Source organism: Entelurus aequoreus, linkage group LG01 (genome assembly GCF_033978785.1).
Source record: "Entelurus aequoreus isolate RoL-2023_Sb linkage group LG01, RoL_Eaeq_v1.1, whole genome shotgun sequence".
Classification (NCBI taxonomy): Eukaryota; Metazoa; Chordata; class Actinopteri; order Syngnathiformes; family Syngnathidae; genus Entelurus; species Entelurus aequoreus.
Window position 1 is genome coordinate 101,591,788 of NC_084731.1, and position 18,234 is coordinate 101,610,021.

At 38.7% G+C, this 18,234-nt stretch overlaps 1 protein-coding gene and 1 non-coding gene across 4 annotated transcripts; both read right to left on the reverse strand.

The window, feature by feature from the left end:
• Positions 1-73, reverse strand: trnam-cau (transfer RNA methionine (anticodon CAU)). The gene has a single exon. It is a non-coding gene; the product is annotated as a tRNA-Met (tRNA).
• A 276-nt stretch (positions 74-349) lies between these two features.
• Positions 350-18,012, reverse strand: LOC133660604 (syntaxin-16-like). Of its 3 annotated transcripts, none has more exons than XM_062064162.1 (8): positions 17,605-18,012; positions 8,018-8,125; positions 7,815-7,955; positions 7,587-7,749; positions 5,898-5,986; positions 3,424-3,567; positions 1,491-1,571; positions 350-1,408 (listed from the first exon to the last, which is right to left on the reverse strand). In XM_062064162.1, the coding sequence occupies exons 1-8, from the start codon at positions 17,728-17,730 to the stop codon at positions 1,307-1,309; spliced, it is 954 nt and encodes a 317-aa protein (XP_061920146.1). In that variant the 5' UTR covers positions 17,731-18,012; the 3' UTR covers positions 350-1,306. The 3 variants fall into 3 exon arrangements, with proteins under 3 accessions (XP_061920146.1, XP_061920153.1, XP_061920159.1); XM_062064169.1 differs by having other exon boundaries at positions 17,650-18,010; XM_062064175.1 differs by lacking the exon at positions 17,605-18,012 and adding an exon at positions 8,232-10,225.
• Between the last annotated feature and the right edge of the window lie 222 nt (positions 18,013-18,234).

Consider the following 18,234-nt stretch of genomic DNA (forward strand, 5'->3'; position numbering starts at 1 on the left):
TGCCCCGTGTGAGGCTCGAACTCACGACCTTCAGATTATGAGACTGACGCGCTGCCTACTGCGCCAACGAGGCCTGATGGACTATATCCTTCAAAAATGAAGCAATCAGGGGTGAAAGGGCTCATTAAACCTAAACAATAGTCCGCTGGGAGGCTATGCTATGAATGAATAAATATATAAAAACACACCTATTGCTGACTGCTTATTCACTGTAAACCTTAATGATCTTTGTTGTTTTTAATCCAATTGATTTTATTGTTTTGATTTTGTACGGTGTCCTTGAGTGCCCAGAAAGGCGCCTTATAAATAAAATGTATTATTATTAAATGAAAATCAAATAAACTCGACCAACATATTCCATGTTTATTAAAAAAAAACCTTCACTCATGAATAGTACCACTTGGACATTTGTTTACACCCACTTCACATCAATGACAGAGATGGTGTATAAAATAAGCATAAATGAACAGATATGTTAAATAAAGCTCTTCATCGTCTCGGCATATCAAGTCTTTATACGTGAACATAACAGCAGAATAAAAGAAGTCTTTATGTATCTGCATATGCGGGATGGACCACAGTTTCCTTAGTGGAGTCCTTAGTGTACGTAGAGCTACTAGTTTTACCTAACATACAATCATTCTGCAGGACACAGAATGTCTTGGTCATTGGTCGTTTTTAAAAAATAAATATTTTCATCATACAGATGACAGTAGTACTACGTCCATATCACGACACACTCCTCTTGCTCAGGCCTCAAGTATGTGCAAATTGCAGTTCAAAAAGGGGATAGCGCTTGAAAACAAAACTGCGTAGTTCAATCGTTTTTGACAAGCGTAGCACCTGTTAAATAAACGGATGATTCTAGAATGTTGGGACAGCTACTTACCAAGCAGTGTTATTCCATTAGAATATCCAATGATTAACAGGCGCTCAACCGTAGGAATATTTGGTAGTGTATGATCAACACAGGAAAATAATGTGTCAAGACTACCCATAATCCCCCATTGCATTGTCTCTTCAAAAGAAAGAATGCATATTCACATTGGAACCAAGCAGAAAGAAGCAAACAATAACATGTCTGTCTTTACACTGCATAAACAACAGGCAGCTAGTCCAAGGTGGTGGAGTTTTTCCATACCAGACACGTCATAAATCAGCCACAGATAAAAGATTCTGTCGATTGTTACTTTGATTGAAAAAAAAAAACAGACTTACGGTGGGAAAGGCTGTCTGCTTTTGTCGGAGCAGAGGTTCACAGACTCCACAACAAACACTCACACGGAGAGCAAAAATAATTGTAAGATTAAAACTTGGTTGAAAAGAGAATAATTATTAGAATGATGACTATGACAAATAGGATCAAAATGACCAGCATCTTCCGGTTTTTCTTCTGGTACTGCTCGGCCTGCAAAGACCATGAAAGCAAGGAGGACATGTTTGTTAGTGAAGAAGTATGGCTGTGTGACTATTAGTGAAACCAGATTTACCTTTTGTAACTGTTTTAGGCCATCGTCTGTTTTGACGCACGCTTGCTCCACGTTGAAGTCGATTCTGTCAAGGACGGTGCCCTTCAAGTAGCAGCAGACATCATTAGATCAAGCAAAGACAACTGGACTTATGACATGTTTTAAGTCATCCATGTTTGTGTCTGGTCAGGTGACTTCCTACGTTTACATGCACTAAATTCCAGCTACTGCCATCCTAGTCTCGGCCGTTGTGTCCTTGAGCAAGACACTTCACCCTCGCTCCTGATAGGTCGGGGTTAGCGCCTTGCTTGGCAGCTCCCGCCATCAGTGTGAATGTGACATATCATGTACAGTACTTTGGGTATCATTCCAGGTACAGTAAAGCGCTACATGAATAAAGACAGTTTATGTTACAGCCTTATTCCCAAAATGAATACATTTAGTTCTGTCCTAAAAATTCTACACACAATGACAATGTGAGAACCTTTTAATATATATATATATATATATATATATATATATATATATATATATATATATATATATATATATATATATATATATATATATATATATATATATATATATATAACTAACAGACACCCTCATAACAATACGTAATATGTACAATATACACACTGCAAGTATATATATATAATGTAGTAACAGACACTTTCATAACAATATGTACAAAACCCAAAACCAGTGAAGTTGGCACGTTGTGTAATTCGTAAATAAAAACAGAATACAATGATTTGCAAATCCTTTTCAACTATTCAATTGAATAGACTGCAAAGACAAGATATTTAATGTTCGAACTGAGAACCTTCAATTTTTTTTGGCAAAAAATCATTACCTTAGAATTTAATGGCAGCAACACATTGCAAAAAAGTTGTCACAGGGACATTTTTACCACTGTTACATGGCCTTTCCTTTTAACAACACTCAGTAGACGTTTGGGAACTGAGGAGACACATTTTTTAAGCTTTTCAGGTGGAATTCTTTCCCATTCTTGCTTGATGTACAGCTTAAGTTGTTCAACAGTCCGGGATCTCCGTTGTGGTATTTTAGGCTTCATAATGCGCCACACATTTTCAATGGGAGACAGGTCTGGACTACAAGCAGGCCAGTCTAGTACCCACACTCTTTTACTATGAAGCCACGCTGTTGTAACACATGCAGAATATGGCTTGGCATTGTCTTGCTGAAATAAGCAGGGGTGTCCATGATAAAGTTGCTTGGATGGCCACATATGTTGCTCCAAAACCTGTATGTACCTCTCAGCATTAATGGTGCCTTCACAGATGTGTAAGTTACCCATGTCTTGGGCACTAGTACACCCCCATACCATCACAGATGCTGGCTTTTCAACTTTGCGCCTAGAACAATACGGTTCTTTTCCTCTTTGTTCCGGAGGACACAACGTCCACAGTTTCCAAAAACCCAATCATGGCACCCACCTGTTCCCAATTAGCCTGTTCACCTGTGGGATTTTCCAAATAAGTGTTTGATGAGCATTCCTCAACTTTCTCAGTCCTATTTGCCACTTGTGCCAGCTTTTTTGAAACATGTTGCAGGCATCAAATTCCAAATGAGCTAATATTTGCAAAAAATTAAGTTTTCCTGTTCAAACGTTAAATATCTTGTCTTTGCAGTCTATTCAATTGAATATAAGTTTAGAAGGATTTGCAAATCATTGTATTCTGTTTTTATTTACACAACATGCCAACTTCACTAGTTTTGGGTTTGATATTTACCCTATTTTGGTCATTTTAATCATTGCCAGAACTAATGGTTTCCAATCACATAAACTAGGTGTGGTAATCCAATTTTTGAAAAGTTAAACAGTGTCTAATTAAAATGGTTACATGTATATTAAAAATCTGGTTTCAAGCCCACGCATGCAATAAGTCCATTTTAGTGCATGCAAATGTACTGACTATGTGTCCAATACCTGCTCCACCACCATGCTGGCCAAGTCCCGGAAAATCTCATTCAGATCAGAGATGGACTGAACTATTTGTCTGATCTCTCGCTCTCGTTCTTCAACCATGACTGTATTCTGCTCCACCAACATCAGTTGGTCATCTGTAAAGCCCTGGAAGAAACAACCACCGGGTGGGAAATCCTTCATGAGTGCACAGTAAACTATGCATCAACACAAGATGCTAATCATGACAGGGAAAGTCATCATGCAAATTAAAATGACAACAACAATATTTTGGTGCCAGTATTATTAAGGTTTATAACGGTTATTATTGTTGCTCCATTGTTGAATTTGCTCAAAAGTACTAATAGTACTAATACACACCTTTTGACCCAGTTATTTTTTTTCTAGATGACTAAAATACAGTAAATAGGCACTGTTAGAAGGAGATTTATTGGTCATAAATGTGCACAATATGAAATTTGGACTCATGTCCCTTGCTTTTATCTCATCAGGTCTGGACTACTGTAATGCACTTTACACTGGAATAAGTCCAAATGCACAGTCACGCTTACAGTTAGTCCAGAACTCTGCAGCACGCCTTTTAACGGGAACCAAAAAAAGCAAGCACATCACCTCGATTCTCGCTTCTCTGAATTGGCTTTCTGTTTGTTTTAGAATTAATTTTAAAATGTTTGTTTTTAAAGCTTTGAATGGACTGGCCCCAAAGTACATCACGGACCTCATTCAAATTTATGCTCCAGCTCGCGCGTTGAGGTCTGAGGGCCAGTTCCAACTTGTGGGGCCTAAAACGAGGCTTAAAACTAGGGGAGACAGGGCCTTCTCTGTTGTTGGCCCTAAACTTTGGAATGTTCCGCCCCCTCAGTCTCGTCTCAAAACCCACTTTTATTCTCTGGCTTTTAAATCGGTGTGAGTCTTGTCGTCCTCTGTCTCTTTTAATGTTTTATTCTATTACATTGATTTGTTTGTATTGTTTTATTCTACTATTTGTTTGTTTACTTGTTTCATTTTAAATGCTTGAAATTTGATAATTTTTATTGTTTCTTTTTTTATGTGCAGCACTCCGGAGACAGTTTTGTTGTTAATAGTGAGATGGAAATAAAGGGGATTGGATTGGCAAGTACCAAGGAAAAACAGTAATAAATAGGCAATAAAGTTAAGGAACTTAACAAAAGGTAGGATTGAGATCAGCTGTGTGGAATGAAGTAGATAAATAAGAAGAAAACTATTGAACGTTTTGATTAAAAGTTTTTGTGCAGTCAGTTGGGGGAGAAAGAAGAGCAAAGGGAGACTATGGAGCCCAGCTTGTGTTGAGCAGTATAACAGCTTCAAGGAATCTCAGGGCGTTGAATTGATCGCAACTGGACTGCTAGGTTTGTCTTGGAAGACGTTTCACCGCTCATCCGAGTAGACTTCATCAGTTTGTGCTTATAGACTTATATTGGTCAGATCTAGTCTTAGACTTAGATTGGTCAGATCTAGTCTTAGACTTAGATTGGTCAGATCTAGTCTAAGACTTAGATTGGTCAGATCTAGTCTTAGACTTAGATTGGTCAGATCTACTCACATGTCTCCTCTGTACTCAGCCATGCAATCATTGGTCCATATAGTTGCATATGCGTGTATGTTGTGTGTGTGTGTGTGTGTGTGTGTGTTTGTGTTTGGTATCTGTGTCCGTGCGTACATATGCGATAATGGGGGATATTGGTCACCGGGGTATTGTTTTTAACTTTGTAAATCACTTTGCGTTGCATTTCTGTTATGTATGAAAAGCGCTTTATAAATAAAGCTTGATTTGATTTGATTGGTCAAATCTAGTCTTAGATTGTTTTTTTGATTGATTGAAACTTTTATTAGTAGATTGCACAGTACAGTACATACTCCGTACAATTGACTACTAAATGGTAACACCCAAATAAGTTTTTCTACTTTTTTAAGTCGGGGTCCACGTTAATCAATTCATGGTCAGATCTAGTCTTAGACTTAGATTGGTCACATCTAGTCCAGCAGTTGGTGCCAAAACCCCAAATATTTATACTCCAAAATCATGGCTGAGCTGTTATCCTTTTAAATATTGGTTTGTAATGTAGCACTTTAAAATGTATTTTAGTGTAAAGCACATAAGAAATATTATTTATGGCGGGTGTTGTGGCATCGCCGTACTCTGTTCAGCGGTTAGTTGGAGTGTATATAGTAATGTTCACATTGTGCGATGGAATCTTCTTTGAATGGAACCAATTTCACGTTCTAAACACAACATCATCAGTGCGTGTCCACCTTTTTACGCTTGCCTCAGTGATGTGTGTTGCTAGAGTCATGCTTTGGGTTGACAATAGTAGTGATGAGACAGCATTTACCCAGCTTTGGATCAGTTTTGATTTTCCTCTTCCAAATACTATTCCACAACTGCCTCATGTTACACGTCACTGAGTGAACTTAATTATCCTGAAAGAATTACAGCATTTCAAACAGCCACGCACCTTGTCATACACAGCTAGCTCTTCGTCTTCTTCCATTAGCGGCCCTGAGTCAAAAAAGTGCTTTGATCGCTCCTCACGATTCTTCATTCCTGAATAATCAAACAATGACCAGTTCATTCAAAGACAGACATTAAATTATGGGGTGAACAACAAAAGCATCAATCTACACTGAGACTAATCAACTGCAGTAGTGTTGTAGAACTGCACAGCATCAAAATGTTCTAATATAAAGTGCAAGTCAATAAATCACAATATTTGAAAATAGTTACAGTAGTTTAATTCAAAAAAGTGAAAATGTAGTTTCTTTAGATTTACTACACACTAGTGTTGTCCCGATACCAAAATTTTGGTACTGGTACCAGTACCAAAATGTATTTTGATACTTTTCTAAATAAAGGGGACCACAAAAAATGGCATTATTGGCTTTATTTTAACAAAAAATCTTAGGGTACATTAAACATGTTTGTTATTGCAAGTTTGTCCTTAAATAAATTAGTGAACATACTAGACAACTTGTCTTTTAGTAGTAAGTAAGCAAACAAAGACTCCTAATATAGCTGTTGACGTTTGCAGTAACATACTGTGTCATTTATATTCTATTATTTTGTCAACATTATGAGGGACAAGTGGTAGAAAATTTATTATTAATCTACTTGTTCATTTACTGTTAATATCTGGTTACTTTCGTTCTTTCTACACTTCTGTTAAAATGTAATAATCACTTATTCTTCTGTTGTTTGATACTTTACATTAGTTTTGGATGATACCACAAATTTGGGTATCAAGCCGATACCAAGTAGTTACAGGATCATACAATGGTCATCATTTTAAGTCCTCATGTGTCCAGGGACGTATTTCCTGAGTTTACAAAAATAATATAGATATAAAAAAAACAAAAGAAGATTTTGTGTTGCTAAAAACATTGATGTAATCATAGTAGTATTGACTACATACGCTCTTGTACTTGGTATCATTACAGTGGAAGTCAGGTGTTGATCCACCCATGGCGGTTGTTTACATTATGACGCTGGTGAGCTACGGTGTGTAGTGAAGCACGTTTAGCTATTCCTCGTTCTGCAGGGATGACACTTGTAAGAAACTTACTTTATTATTTTGCCATGTAGGCGAGGATTAGTGATTTAGAAGTAGCTAAAACACTGCAGACTGCGGATGGACTTTAGCCGCTAGCTAGCTAGCCATGTCTAAAAGCACCTCTTCCTGAGGGTGTTTCAGTGTTATAACTTCATCTTTAAGTTTTCAAGCCAAAATGTGTACATTCTCCCTTTTCTGCCTACACTATGTGTCTGCTTGTAAGTTTTCTGTGATTGAGTGCTGCCAAACATGCTCCTCTACTCGTAAAACCAGCAATGTCATGACGTGACGACGACGGGGGGCCGGACCGGTACTTTTTAGAGGCGGTATAGTACCGAATATGATCCATTAGTATCGCGGTATTATACTAATACCGGTATACCGTACAACCCTACTACACACAAGAGTGAAATATTTCAAGTATGCGTTTTTTGATTTCTTAACTTATAATTTTGATATCATTTCTACAGCTAATGGAATCCCCAAATTCAGTATCACATCAAGTTGTCAAAAAGTTCATATTTTAAACTACGGATTTGCGATTTAAACAACACTTTAAAGCAAAAACTGCTCTCGGTAGATTTCGAAAAAGCTTACGTTTTAAGTAGCTGGACTGTGTGTGTCTGAAAGTGGTGGACAGGTCCTGCAGACTTTGTGCCAGAGATGAGACCACGTTTCTCAATAGTCTCTCCTCCTGCTCGGTGCAGTGGCCACAGCGGGACTGCAAGCCAGTGACGGCTCTCTGGCATCGATGGAACATCTGCATATCCACAAGGCGACCATGAGGACCATTTCCTGCACTCAGTCGTGAACCAGGAAGAGTACCTGTGTGATCTCCTGGGTGGTGATTTCTATGGCGTGCTCTTCTTCACTGCTGTCATCCAAGGTGGGACGATTCATGTGCTTGTCATGAAGCAGAGCCAGGTCCTTCATTTTCTGTCGAACCCGTGAGATTTCATAGTGGATCTGAAAGGCACCCAAAGGGACATATTAGTGGTACCAAAGCTGGTTGAGTTGAAAAAGTTTACCTCATCGATGCCCTCTATCCATTTAGGAGGCAGTTTCTTGGTGACGCCGATGGCTGCTTCAGGATCTAGACTGATTCCTGACACCAGCGCCATCCGATCATCAGCAAACTAAGAAAAAAAAAACACCTCTATTATCTTTGACGTAATAAGTAACATATGTGGCGCACCACTTAAAGTAATGTTGGTATTTCTACCAGGAAACAAACAATGATACCTCATCAAGCTCCTAAAGTGATGGTGTGGTTCCATCCATTAGTGGAGGAAGGAAGAAAGAAGGACAGAAGCAACAGAAGTGAGCCCCAGAAGTGAACACCAAACAAGCAGAACACCACCATCTAGGCTTTTTATATATGACAAGTTGTATTTTTATCACTGATAATATTTTGATAAGTCAAAAAAACAGTTTTGTCATATACAGTACAGTGGAACCTTAACATATTAAATAAATATCACGAAATGACGCCTTTACAAACTTCAGATTTCAACTCTTCAGGTAGATTTTGCTTTTTGGAGTACTTATGCAACCATAAATGAATACCGGTGAAGATAAACTAAGGAGAATAAACATAGAACTGAGTCCAATATGAAAGGCCATACTCAAAAAGTTTGGTAATATGACTAAAGGGATAAAAAACAAAAACAATGTCTAGATTGTGAACATTAAGAAGGTGAGACGTGTGAAGTCTCAGGGTGCAGTGACGCACAATTGCATTAAAAGTATCAATACGGCAAAGTATTGCAATAAATAACCTTACCTCTATTCACTTAGTTTTTTCCTCACTATAAACTTATTTTAATGTAATTAGTGGAGTCAGTTTTACATGTTCAGGGGCCCTACTTGCACCAGTGGCTAAAAGTTAGGCCAAAGTCACAGAAGACAACACCTACACTAATATTGAACTGATACATAAGCATCGTTTAAAGGTGCCCACAACCAACTTGTCTTACCTATTGGTACATGTTTTATGTATTTGGGATCTGCAAAAGTCAAACCATGGAGGCATGGCTGAGATATTTATAAAACAATCTTGCCTTCCTTCAAACGAGTCGTTTGGAATTTGCACAATTTGTGATGTTTTTCCCATTAGTGACGTCAGCGGATATCTCAACATATGGTAAAGTTTTAACTGAGTCCGCCATTGGTGTCAATAAGTTCCTTCTTTTTCTCTATCCATTTTTTGTGGGGCAGACTGTCTCGTACATGCACATGCATCCTGCGCTGTGGCCATTTCTAATACAAAGTAGCATGTAGTTCTAACTTATATCTGTCGGTAGTCATCATAAGGACGCGCTGAAAACTACAATATAGACGACCGGGAGAAGACGCAGTCGAGGTGGAAGTACGTAAATAAGACCGCCCACAAAGAAGTCTGTAAAACATAATCTATGCAACATTTTGACCAAAGAACCACCATTACATGTTATGTAGAGTCCAGTGGTCCCCGACCACTGGTTCGTGACGCATTTGCTGCCAGGCCGCACAGAGACATTAATCATTTATAACTGACCGCATTTTCTCCTCCTTAACTTTGGCTAGTCCCACCAGACACACCAATAAGCTTGTTCCTGGATCTATTATAAAACTCCTGATAGAAAGTCTCCATTTGCAATATTTGTTAGGTCTTTGTTACATGGAACAATGCACATGAATAAACATTAAATGTGTAGGTGCCAAATCGTAGCCAAAAGCTAGGTTCCATCTGCAGTCCGCAGCAGGTTGATGACCTAAGATCAGGGCTGATCAGGAACAAAGTGACCATAGTAGTTTAATGGAGAAGTGCTAAATTGTTGCATATAATACTTGTGCTGAAGGAAGAAAATACACATCTCCTTTGGCCTAGTAAGTTAAAGTGCTGCTATTATTGCACACAGTCCTAATACACAAGTAGTTAGCAATAACAGATGTATTTACGCATGGAAAATTGGACCAAAAAAAGCTAACAGTGAATCTACATATGAAATATTGCACAAAATATGAATACATAACTTTTAGAATGGAAATAGAAATCCACAGAAATCTAATGGGACTAATGGCAAGTATTTCTAGCTTTATTATATATCCATGCCCTTGTCCTTGAATGTGATGTATCACCTATAACCCATCAGATACTAAAGCCGAAAAAAAAAAGCCTACTACTAACTATGGAGAGCTTTTTTGCAAAGGGAAAAGGCCAGGGGCTCCCACTAATTGAGGTGAGTTTTTTCATGTATTAATTTTCCATGCACTTATTTGCTATATTTATCTGCCACATGTGGAAGGCTGGTCCGTAAAAATATTGCCTACATTAAACAGGTCCCTGGTGTAGACCACAAGGAATTGTTTAAATGTTGAAAAATATCATAATACGAACCCTTAAAATTAAAAGCGAGGACACTTTGGCTTTTACAGTGTGATGGGACAAAGCTGGATAAGAAATATGCAGTATGTAAGATACTTTTGTTTCACGGCTATGTCATACATTAGTCAGAACCAAATATGGGCAATCGCAGTATCAACATATCTAGATATTATTATTGTTGTGAGCCACGTATCGTGTCTGACTTTTTACACTTCTATGACAATTACGAATGACAAGCTCTTACCTACATTTAACAACGTTTTGTTCCGCCCGGGGCTCGAACCGGAGTCCTCAGAATCAGAGACGAGAGAGCTAGGCACCGAACTAAAAGCCCAGTGCAAGCTCTTAAGGTGTTAGGTAGTGAGGTTTCCCAACATACACACTCCGTTACGCTGCCAACAGTTTGACATTGAAACAGGTTATTTCAATGTCAGACAATACGAGCACTAATTGGAAGTCACCAAGGATGCCAGAAATACATTGTTTGATGTTTAAGGTTCCACTGTACTTGTTTCAGCCAAATCCTGAAGAACAAGAAAGCATCTTATCTGTAAAATAAATGTATTAATACAATTATAGTGAGAAAAAGCACATGATGTATTTGATTATTCTATAGTGAGACAGGGATGTAATGATAAACAATATTAATAATAAACTGATGTGACACATTCTATAGTGAGACATAGGGATGTAACGATAAACAATATTAATAATAAACTGATGTGACACATTTTATAGTGAGACATAGGGATGTAATGATAAACAATATTATTAATAAACTGATGTGACACATTCTATAGTGAGACGTAGGGATGTAACGATAAACAATATTAATAATAAACTGATGTGATACATTCTATAGTGAGACATAGGGATTAACGATAAACAATATTAATAATAAACTGATGTGATACATTCTATAGTGAGAAATAGGGATGTAACGATAAACAATATTAATAATAAACTGATGTGATACATTCTATAGTGAGACATAGGGATATAACAATAAACAATATTAATAATAAACTGACATGATACATTCTATAGTGAGACATAGGGATGTAACGATAAACAATAATAAACTGCTGTGGTACATCCCTATGTCTCACTATAGAATGTATCACGGCAGTTTATTATTAATATTGTTTATCGTTACATCCCTATGTCTCACTATAGAATGTATCACATCTAGGGGTGTAACGGTACATGTATTTGTATTGAACCGTTTCGGTACGGGGGGTTCGGTTCGGTTCGGAGGTGTACCGAACGAGTTTCCACACGAACATATTAAGCTAAGCTAAAGTCTTAACTAGCTGCTCCGCTTCCTTCTGCCTGTCTCTGTCAGTACACAGCACCCAGCATTGTCCGACCCACACAACCATCTGATTGGTTACATACAGAGCGGTAACAGCCAATCAGCAGTGCGTATTCAGAGCGGTAACAGCCAATCAGCAGTGCGTATTCAGAGCGCATGTAGTCAGTGCTTAGCGTTTAGCAGGTAAGCATCAGGCAGCGGACTCTCCCCAAATTATAATAAACACCTCCCAGTCAACTACTAGTAACAACATCACTATGAGCCCGTTGACCTTCTAGAAATATAAACTGCAGCTTAGCTCGCTCGCAGTCCTGGCTTGAGGTTAAGGCTAATTCGCTTTTAGCGTAACGTTAGTTCATTTTGCGGTGTGTGTGCGTGTGTGTATGTGTTACGGTCAGCAAAGCCTTGTCTGTCTGTTATTTCACTTTACCTTTTTCTGTGTTGATTGAGCTGTGTTGAAGAAGCAAAAAAGGACATTATGTTAAATGAAGAGTTTCTGTCTCTGATAGCTGATATAATAATGTAACTGCATCATTAAGCCTACATGAAATCCATGGTGTTCAGGGATGAATAGTCTCTCCTATTGCTATTGTACAATTTTTTCAGCTAGTTACATTAATCATTAGTAATGGAGCAGCCTAGTTTTGAATGGCAGGGTCCCTGCTATCACATGTTGATAAAAATATAACATTTACATATAAAAATCAACTACAGGCTTCCCAAATTCTGTAATAAATTAAGCATGATGAATTGACTTGAAACTGTTTAATGTTGCACTTTTTATATGTAGAAGAAAAGTTTTGTCATTTTATTTAATCTGAGCAACAACTTGAGGCAGTTTAATGTTGATTAACATGGGCAGAATTATTATAGTGTTCCCAATGTTAAAAGTATAAAACCATTGTTTACAAATTTGGTAAATAAATAACCCAAAAATGTATATTTTGTTGTTTTCTTACTGTACCGAAAATGAACTGAACCGTGACCTCTAAACCGAGGTACGTACCGAACCAAAATTTTTGTGTACCGTTACACCCCTAATGACATCAGTTTATTAATAATATTGTTTATCATTACATCCCTATGTCTCACTATAGAATGTAATGATAAACGGAATTCATGATAAACTCCCAACCGTTAGTAGTATCGTTTTAAATTAAAATGATCGAAAAAACATGATTAACCATGGCACTTTGATAAACTGACATACAGGCTGGCGCTAGCTCGCTAAAATATGAATATGAATACAAGAGACATTAACGTCTTTACGAATAAGAAACAACGTACCCCAATCTAAACTTGTATAAAGCTGTGTGAGCAACTAAGCTATTCAACTGTACATACTGAACATAGACGCTGCGCTCTCTTCTCACAGAAAAATGTATTTAATCTCGGAGGAATACAACAGTGTTTCAGCCCTTTGAGACACTTGTGATTAAGGGCTGTATAAATAAACTTTGGTGGCACAGGGGTTAGTGCATGTGCCTCACAATACGAAGGTCCTGAGTTCAATCCCGGGCTCGGGATCTTTCTGTGTGGAGTTTGCATGTTCTCGCCGTGACTGCGTGGGTTCCCTCCGGGTACTCCGGCTTCCTCCCACCTCCAAAGACATGCACCTGGGGATAGGTTGATGGGCAACACTAAATTGGCCCTAGTGTGTGAGTGTGAATGTTGTCTATCTGTGTTGGCCCTGCGATGAGGTGGCGACTTGTCCAGGGTGTACCCCGCCTTCCGCCCGAATGCAGCTGAGATAGGCTCCGAAAGGGACAAGTGGTAGAAAATGGAAGGATGGATGATTGATTAGTTCACATAAACCGTAATCGTTTGCTGTTACAATTTAAAAAGAAAACCAACACTAACACTTTACAAAGAGAAGAAAAACCTGTTCAAACACTCAAAAACAATACGGCTCCTAAATGGGCTGTTTGCAACTTTCAAACCAAATAAATATCACAAAAACACCATCGGCTAGCTTATGTTACCATTAGTGGTTTAACAGAACAAATTTGTTTTAAAACCGAATGCATTTTTCACAATTACTAGGTTTATGAAATAATCTTTTTTTCTGTGCCGAATAAAATAATTGGTGTTTATGGCGGTTACTCGTCAATACGTATGCGCAGAAAACGCGTGGAACAATTTGTAGTTATGATAAAATATACATTCAATGACAGCTGAAGCTAATGATCCAATCCAATCCACTTTATTTGTATAGCACATTTAAACAACACAAATGTTTCCAAAGTGCTGCACAACAATATTAAAAACAATATTCAAATATTATCCTTAGCTCCACCAATGACTGAATAAAAACAAAAACAAAAAAATAATAAAACCAATATAAAAATAAATATGATTAAAAACGATTTTAAAGGTTAAAACCAATTAAAACAATAAATAGAAATCAAAATTTAAAAAACACAGAGGACCACACAACTCACGTAGTGTTAAAAGCCAGAGAATAAAAGTGGGTCTTAAGACGAGACTTAAAACACTCCACTGTGGGAGCATTTCGAACATGGAGGGGCAGAGTGTTCCAGAGCTTAGGGCCGACCACAGAGAAGGCCCTGTCTCCCCTGGTTTTAAGTCCCGTCTTGGGCACCACGAGCTGGAGCTGGCTCTTGGACCTCAGAGCCCGCACAGGAGTGTAAATTTGGATGAGGTCCGAGATACAATGAGGTGCCAGTCCATGTAAAGCAAGATTTTAAAATCAGTTCTAAAATGAACAGGGAGCCAGTGCAAAGTCTCAAGAATTCGAGTTATAATAATAGCGATCCAAATCGCTATCATTAGCTAACAACTACCAAAGCAAATGCGTGTGCACGTGTCCCGTACGTACAGTACAGGCCAAAAGTTTGGACACACCTTCTCATTCAATGTGTTTTCTTTATTTTCATGACTATTTACATTGTAGATTGTCACATCAAAACTATGAATGAACACACGTGGAGTTATGTACTTAACAAAAAAAGGTGAAATAACTGAAAACATGTTTTATATTCCAGTTTCTTCAAAATAGCCACCCTTTGCTCTGATTACTGCTTTGCACTCTCTTGGCATTCTCTCGATGAGCTTCAAGAGGTAGTCTACCTGAAATGGTTTTCACTTCACAGGTGTGCCTAATCAGGGTTGATTAGTGGAATTTCTTGCTTTATCAATGGGGTTGGGACCATCAGTTGTGTTGTGAATGAGAAGGTGTGTCCAAACTTTTGGCCTGTACTGTACGTAGTTACGTCCTTACATCTGTAAGAGGGCAAGATACAACGCTTAAGCTACATTGGAAAGTTAGCGCCCTCTAGGCATCCATGTAAATGTTTTTAGAAGCCAGAGCAATATTTAATGTTTCTCCAGCCAAGAAAGTATATCGTATGCTTATCTATTTCATTTTGTTTTAATGAAACTTGTATAAACGATTTTAGTGTGTGTATAAATACAGATACTTTTTGAGCACATTTAACAATACCACGATAGTGACAACCATGATATGAAATGTTAACATCGTTACATCCCTACTAGTGAGACATGTGTAACAGTCAAAGTACATTGCATATTCAGTACAGTGCATCGACAAAGTACTCACGGCGCTTCAATTTTTCCACATTAAAAGCCTTATTCCAAAATGGAATAAACATTTTTTTCCTCAATCAAAATTCTACATACATCCTGATCCTGTCCAGGAAGTCCCAATCAACAGAATTTACCACAAGTGGACTCAATTTAAGCATCTGTAGGATGATCAGTAAAAATAGGATGCATCTCAACTCAATCTTTATCCTTATAATTTTTTATATAAATTATATTTCTAAAAAATAAAACTGTGTGTAGAATGTTGAGGGGAAAAATATTTTTTTGGAACAAGTCATTAATAAAACCAAAGGTGGAGGAATTCAAACGCTGTGAATATTTTCCGGATGCACTGTACAGGCAACAAGAGGACAAGACATACACTAAACAGACACAACACAGGACATTACATGGGATGGGATGTTGTCCTATTTGTTGTGTGTATGGAAGAATTATTGTAGCAAAACTATTTGCAAACACGTAACTCAATCTGTGCGACTGTAATCCAATTCAAGTGTTGGCGTATTCATTTGTCTGTCTGTATATCAATCTACGATCTGTCTGTAGGTAAAAAAAAATCTGTCTTTTTGTATTTCGATTTGTGTGTTTAAAAAAAATGTGGGTCTGTGTATTCAGATTTGTGTGAAGCAAGAACCATCAATAGGCTGTCTATTTAAACTTCACTTTTGCGACACGTCTTCCGTGAAAGATGTGTGTGCATGTATAATACAATCTGTGTGTGCATATCCAAATGTGTGTGCATGTGTAATACAATCTGTGTGTGCATGTCTAATACAATCTGTGTGTGCGTATTTAGATCTGTGTGACGCAGGAACCCTCAATTGGCTGAATTCAGCTACACTTCTGCTGCGGAAGATCTTGTGTAAAAAGATTATTGGTCACAAGTAAAAGGATTTGTCTGTAACTTCACCTTGCCTTTTTCTGTAAATAAAAGTTAAAACACGCACACGTGGATCTGATTACAAACACACTGATAATATACAGACAGACAAAAGAATACACAGTGAAATAATGTATTAAAGATGCACAGATTGAGATACATGTTTGCAGGTAATTTCGCGACGACAATACTTCCATACGTGTCCTAGGACCCAGTATTAACCTCAGGACCGACAGAAAAACATGAATTATGCAGATTGGGAGAGACTTTGTGGTCTCCTGTTTGTGCTCTACATAAGTACTCATCTGTGGGAAAATATTGCCTTAGCCTATATTTTTTAGGGACATACACTATATTACCAAAAGTATTTGGCCACCCATCCAAATGATGAGAATCAGGTGTCCTAATCACTTGGCCCGGCCACAGGTATATACAATCAAGCACTTTTACATGGACACTGTTTCTACAAACATTTGTAAAAGAATGGGCCGTTCTCAGGAGCTCAGTGATTTCCAGCGTGGAACTGTGATAGGATGCCACCTGTGCAACAAATCCAGTGGTGAAATTTCCTCGCTCCTAAATATTCCAAAGTCAACTGTCTGCTTTATTATAAGAAAATGGAAGAGTTTGGGAACAGCAAGTCAGCCACCAAGTGGTAGGCCACGTAAACTGACAGAGGGGTCAGCATAGTGAAAAGACTTTCTGCACAGTCAGTTGCTACAGAGCTCCATACTTCATGTGACCTTCCAATTAGCCCACGTACAGTACGCAGAGAGCTTCATTGAATGGGTTTCCATGGCCGAGCAGCTGTATATAAGCCGTACATCACCAAGTCCAATGCAAAGTGTGGGATGCAGTGGTGTAAATCACGCCGCCACTGGACTCTAAAGCAGTGGAGACGCCTTACGCCTTCTCTGGAGTGAAGAATCACGCTTTTCCATCTGGCAATCTGATGGACGAGTCTGGGTTTGGAGGTTTCCAGGAGAACGCTACATTTCGGACTGTATTGTGCCGAGTGTGAAATTTGGTGGAGGAGGAATTATTGTGTGGGGTTGTTGGCTTGGCCCCTTAGCTCCAGTGAAAGGAACTTTGAATATTCCAGGATACCATAACATTTTTGGACAATTCTATGCTCCCAACCTTGTGGGAACAGTTTGGAGCGGGCCCCTTCCTCTTCCAACCTGACTGTGCACAAGTGCACAAAGCAAGGTCCATAAAGACATGGAAGACAGAGTCTGGTGTGGATGAACTTGACCGGCCTGCACAGAGTCCTGACCTGAACCCGATAGATCACCTTTGGGATTAATTAGAACGGAGACTGAGAGCCAGGCCACTCCACGGTCAGTCCTGAGGTAAAATACTGGGAACAACCAGGATATGTAATGATGTTTACAATAACACAGCTGATCCTAGCTAGCACGACTAATGCAAACACAGTAAAATGTCAAAACGATGCAGACCAACTCACCGCAGCATTGCTACGTGTACTCAGACGGGGGTCGTTTGTACTCACTTGCTCAGCCAATATCTGCCGGTTTTGGATTGCATTGTTCCGCAATAACAAGAATGCATCTGTCAGACGCCGAGTGGCCATGACTCGACAGTTACGTCAACACGGACAGAGATGACTTTAATGCTCACTAACACGAACACACCGCTTGCTAGCTTTAGCTTTGCCCGTGAAAACGATGGGGGTATAACCCGTTATCCAGCGGTTAAAGGTTAATAGAGCGTCGTAACGCTATCGACAGCCTTTTTAATACATTATCGAAAGTTTAACAGACATGTTTGGATTAAGTTTCAAATCGGCGGAGTCGTTTCTTTTCAGACGGATACCGGAAATGCCAAGACGTATACACTTTTCTTCTTCTTCTTCTTGTGGCTTTCCGGCAGACTAGACGCCCATCGGCGTATTGCTGCCTCCCACGGTTCAGTTCAGGTATTACCACAGCTTATGCAGTTACACTTTCTGGTGCAGGCCAGTATTCCACAGGTAGTCCATGACTGCTTTCATCACTGCACTTTGATGTTCCTCAGGGTTCAGAATAATCCTCAGTGAGATGCAGGGCAACCCTGCATCTAGTAATGCAGCAAAAAG

What these genes read in the sequence shown, in the direction of transcription:
- LOC133660604 (XM_062064162.1), bottom strand. Translation starts at nt 17,730, where the DNA reads ATGGCCACTCGGCGTCTGACAGATGCATTCTTGTTATTGCGGAACAAT. An exon ending in CCACCCAGGAGATCACACAG is followed by an intron (nt 7,750 to 7,814) that starts GTACTCTTCCTG and finishes GTGGATATGCAG; the next exon opens with ATGTTCCATCGATGCCAGAG. An exon ending in CCAGCATGGTGGTGGAGCAG is followed by an intron (nt 1,572 to 3,423) that starts GTATTGGACACA and finishes TGCTACTTGAAG; the next exon opens with GGCACCGTCCTTGACAGAAT.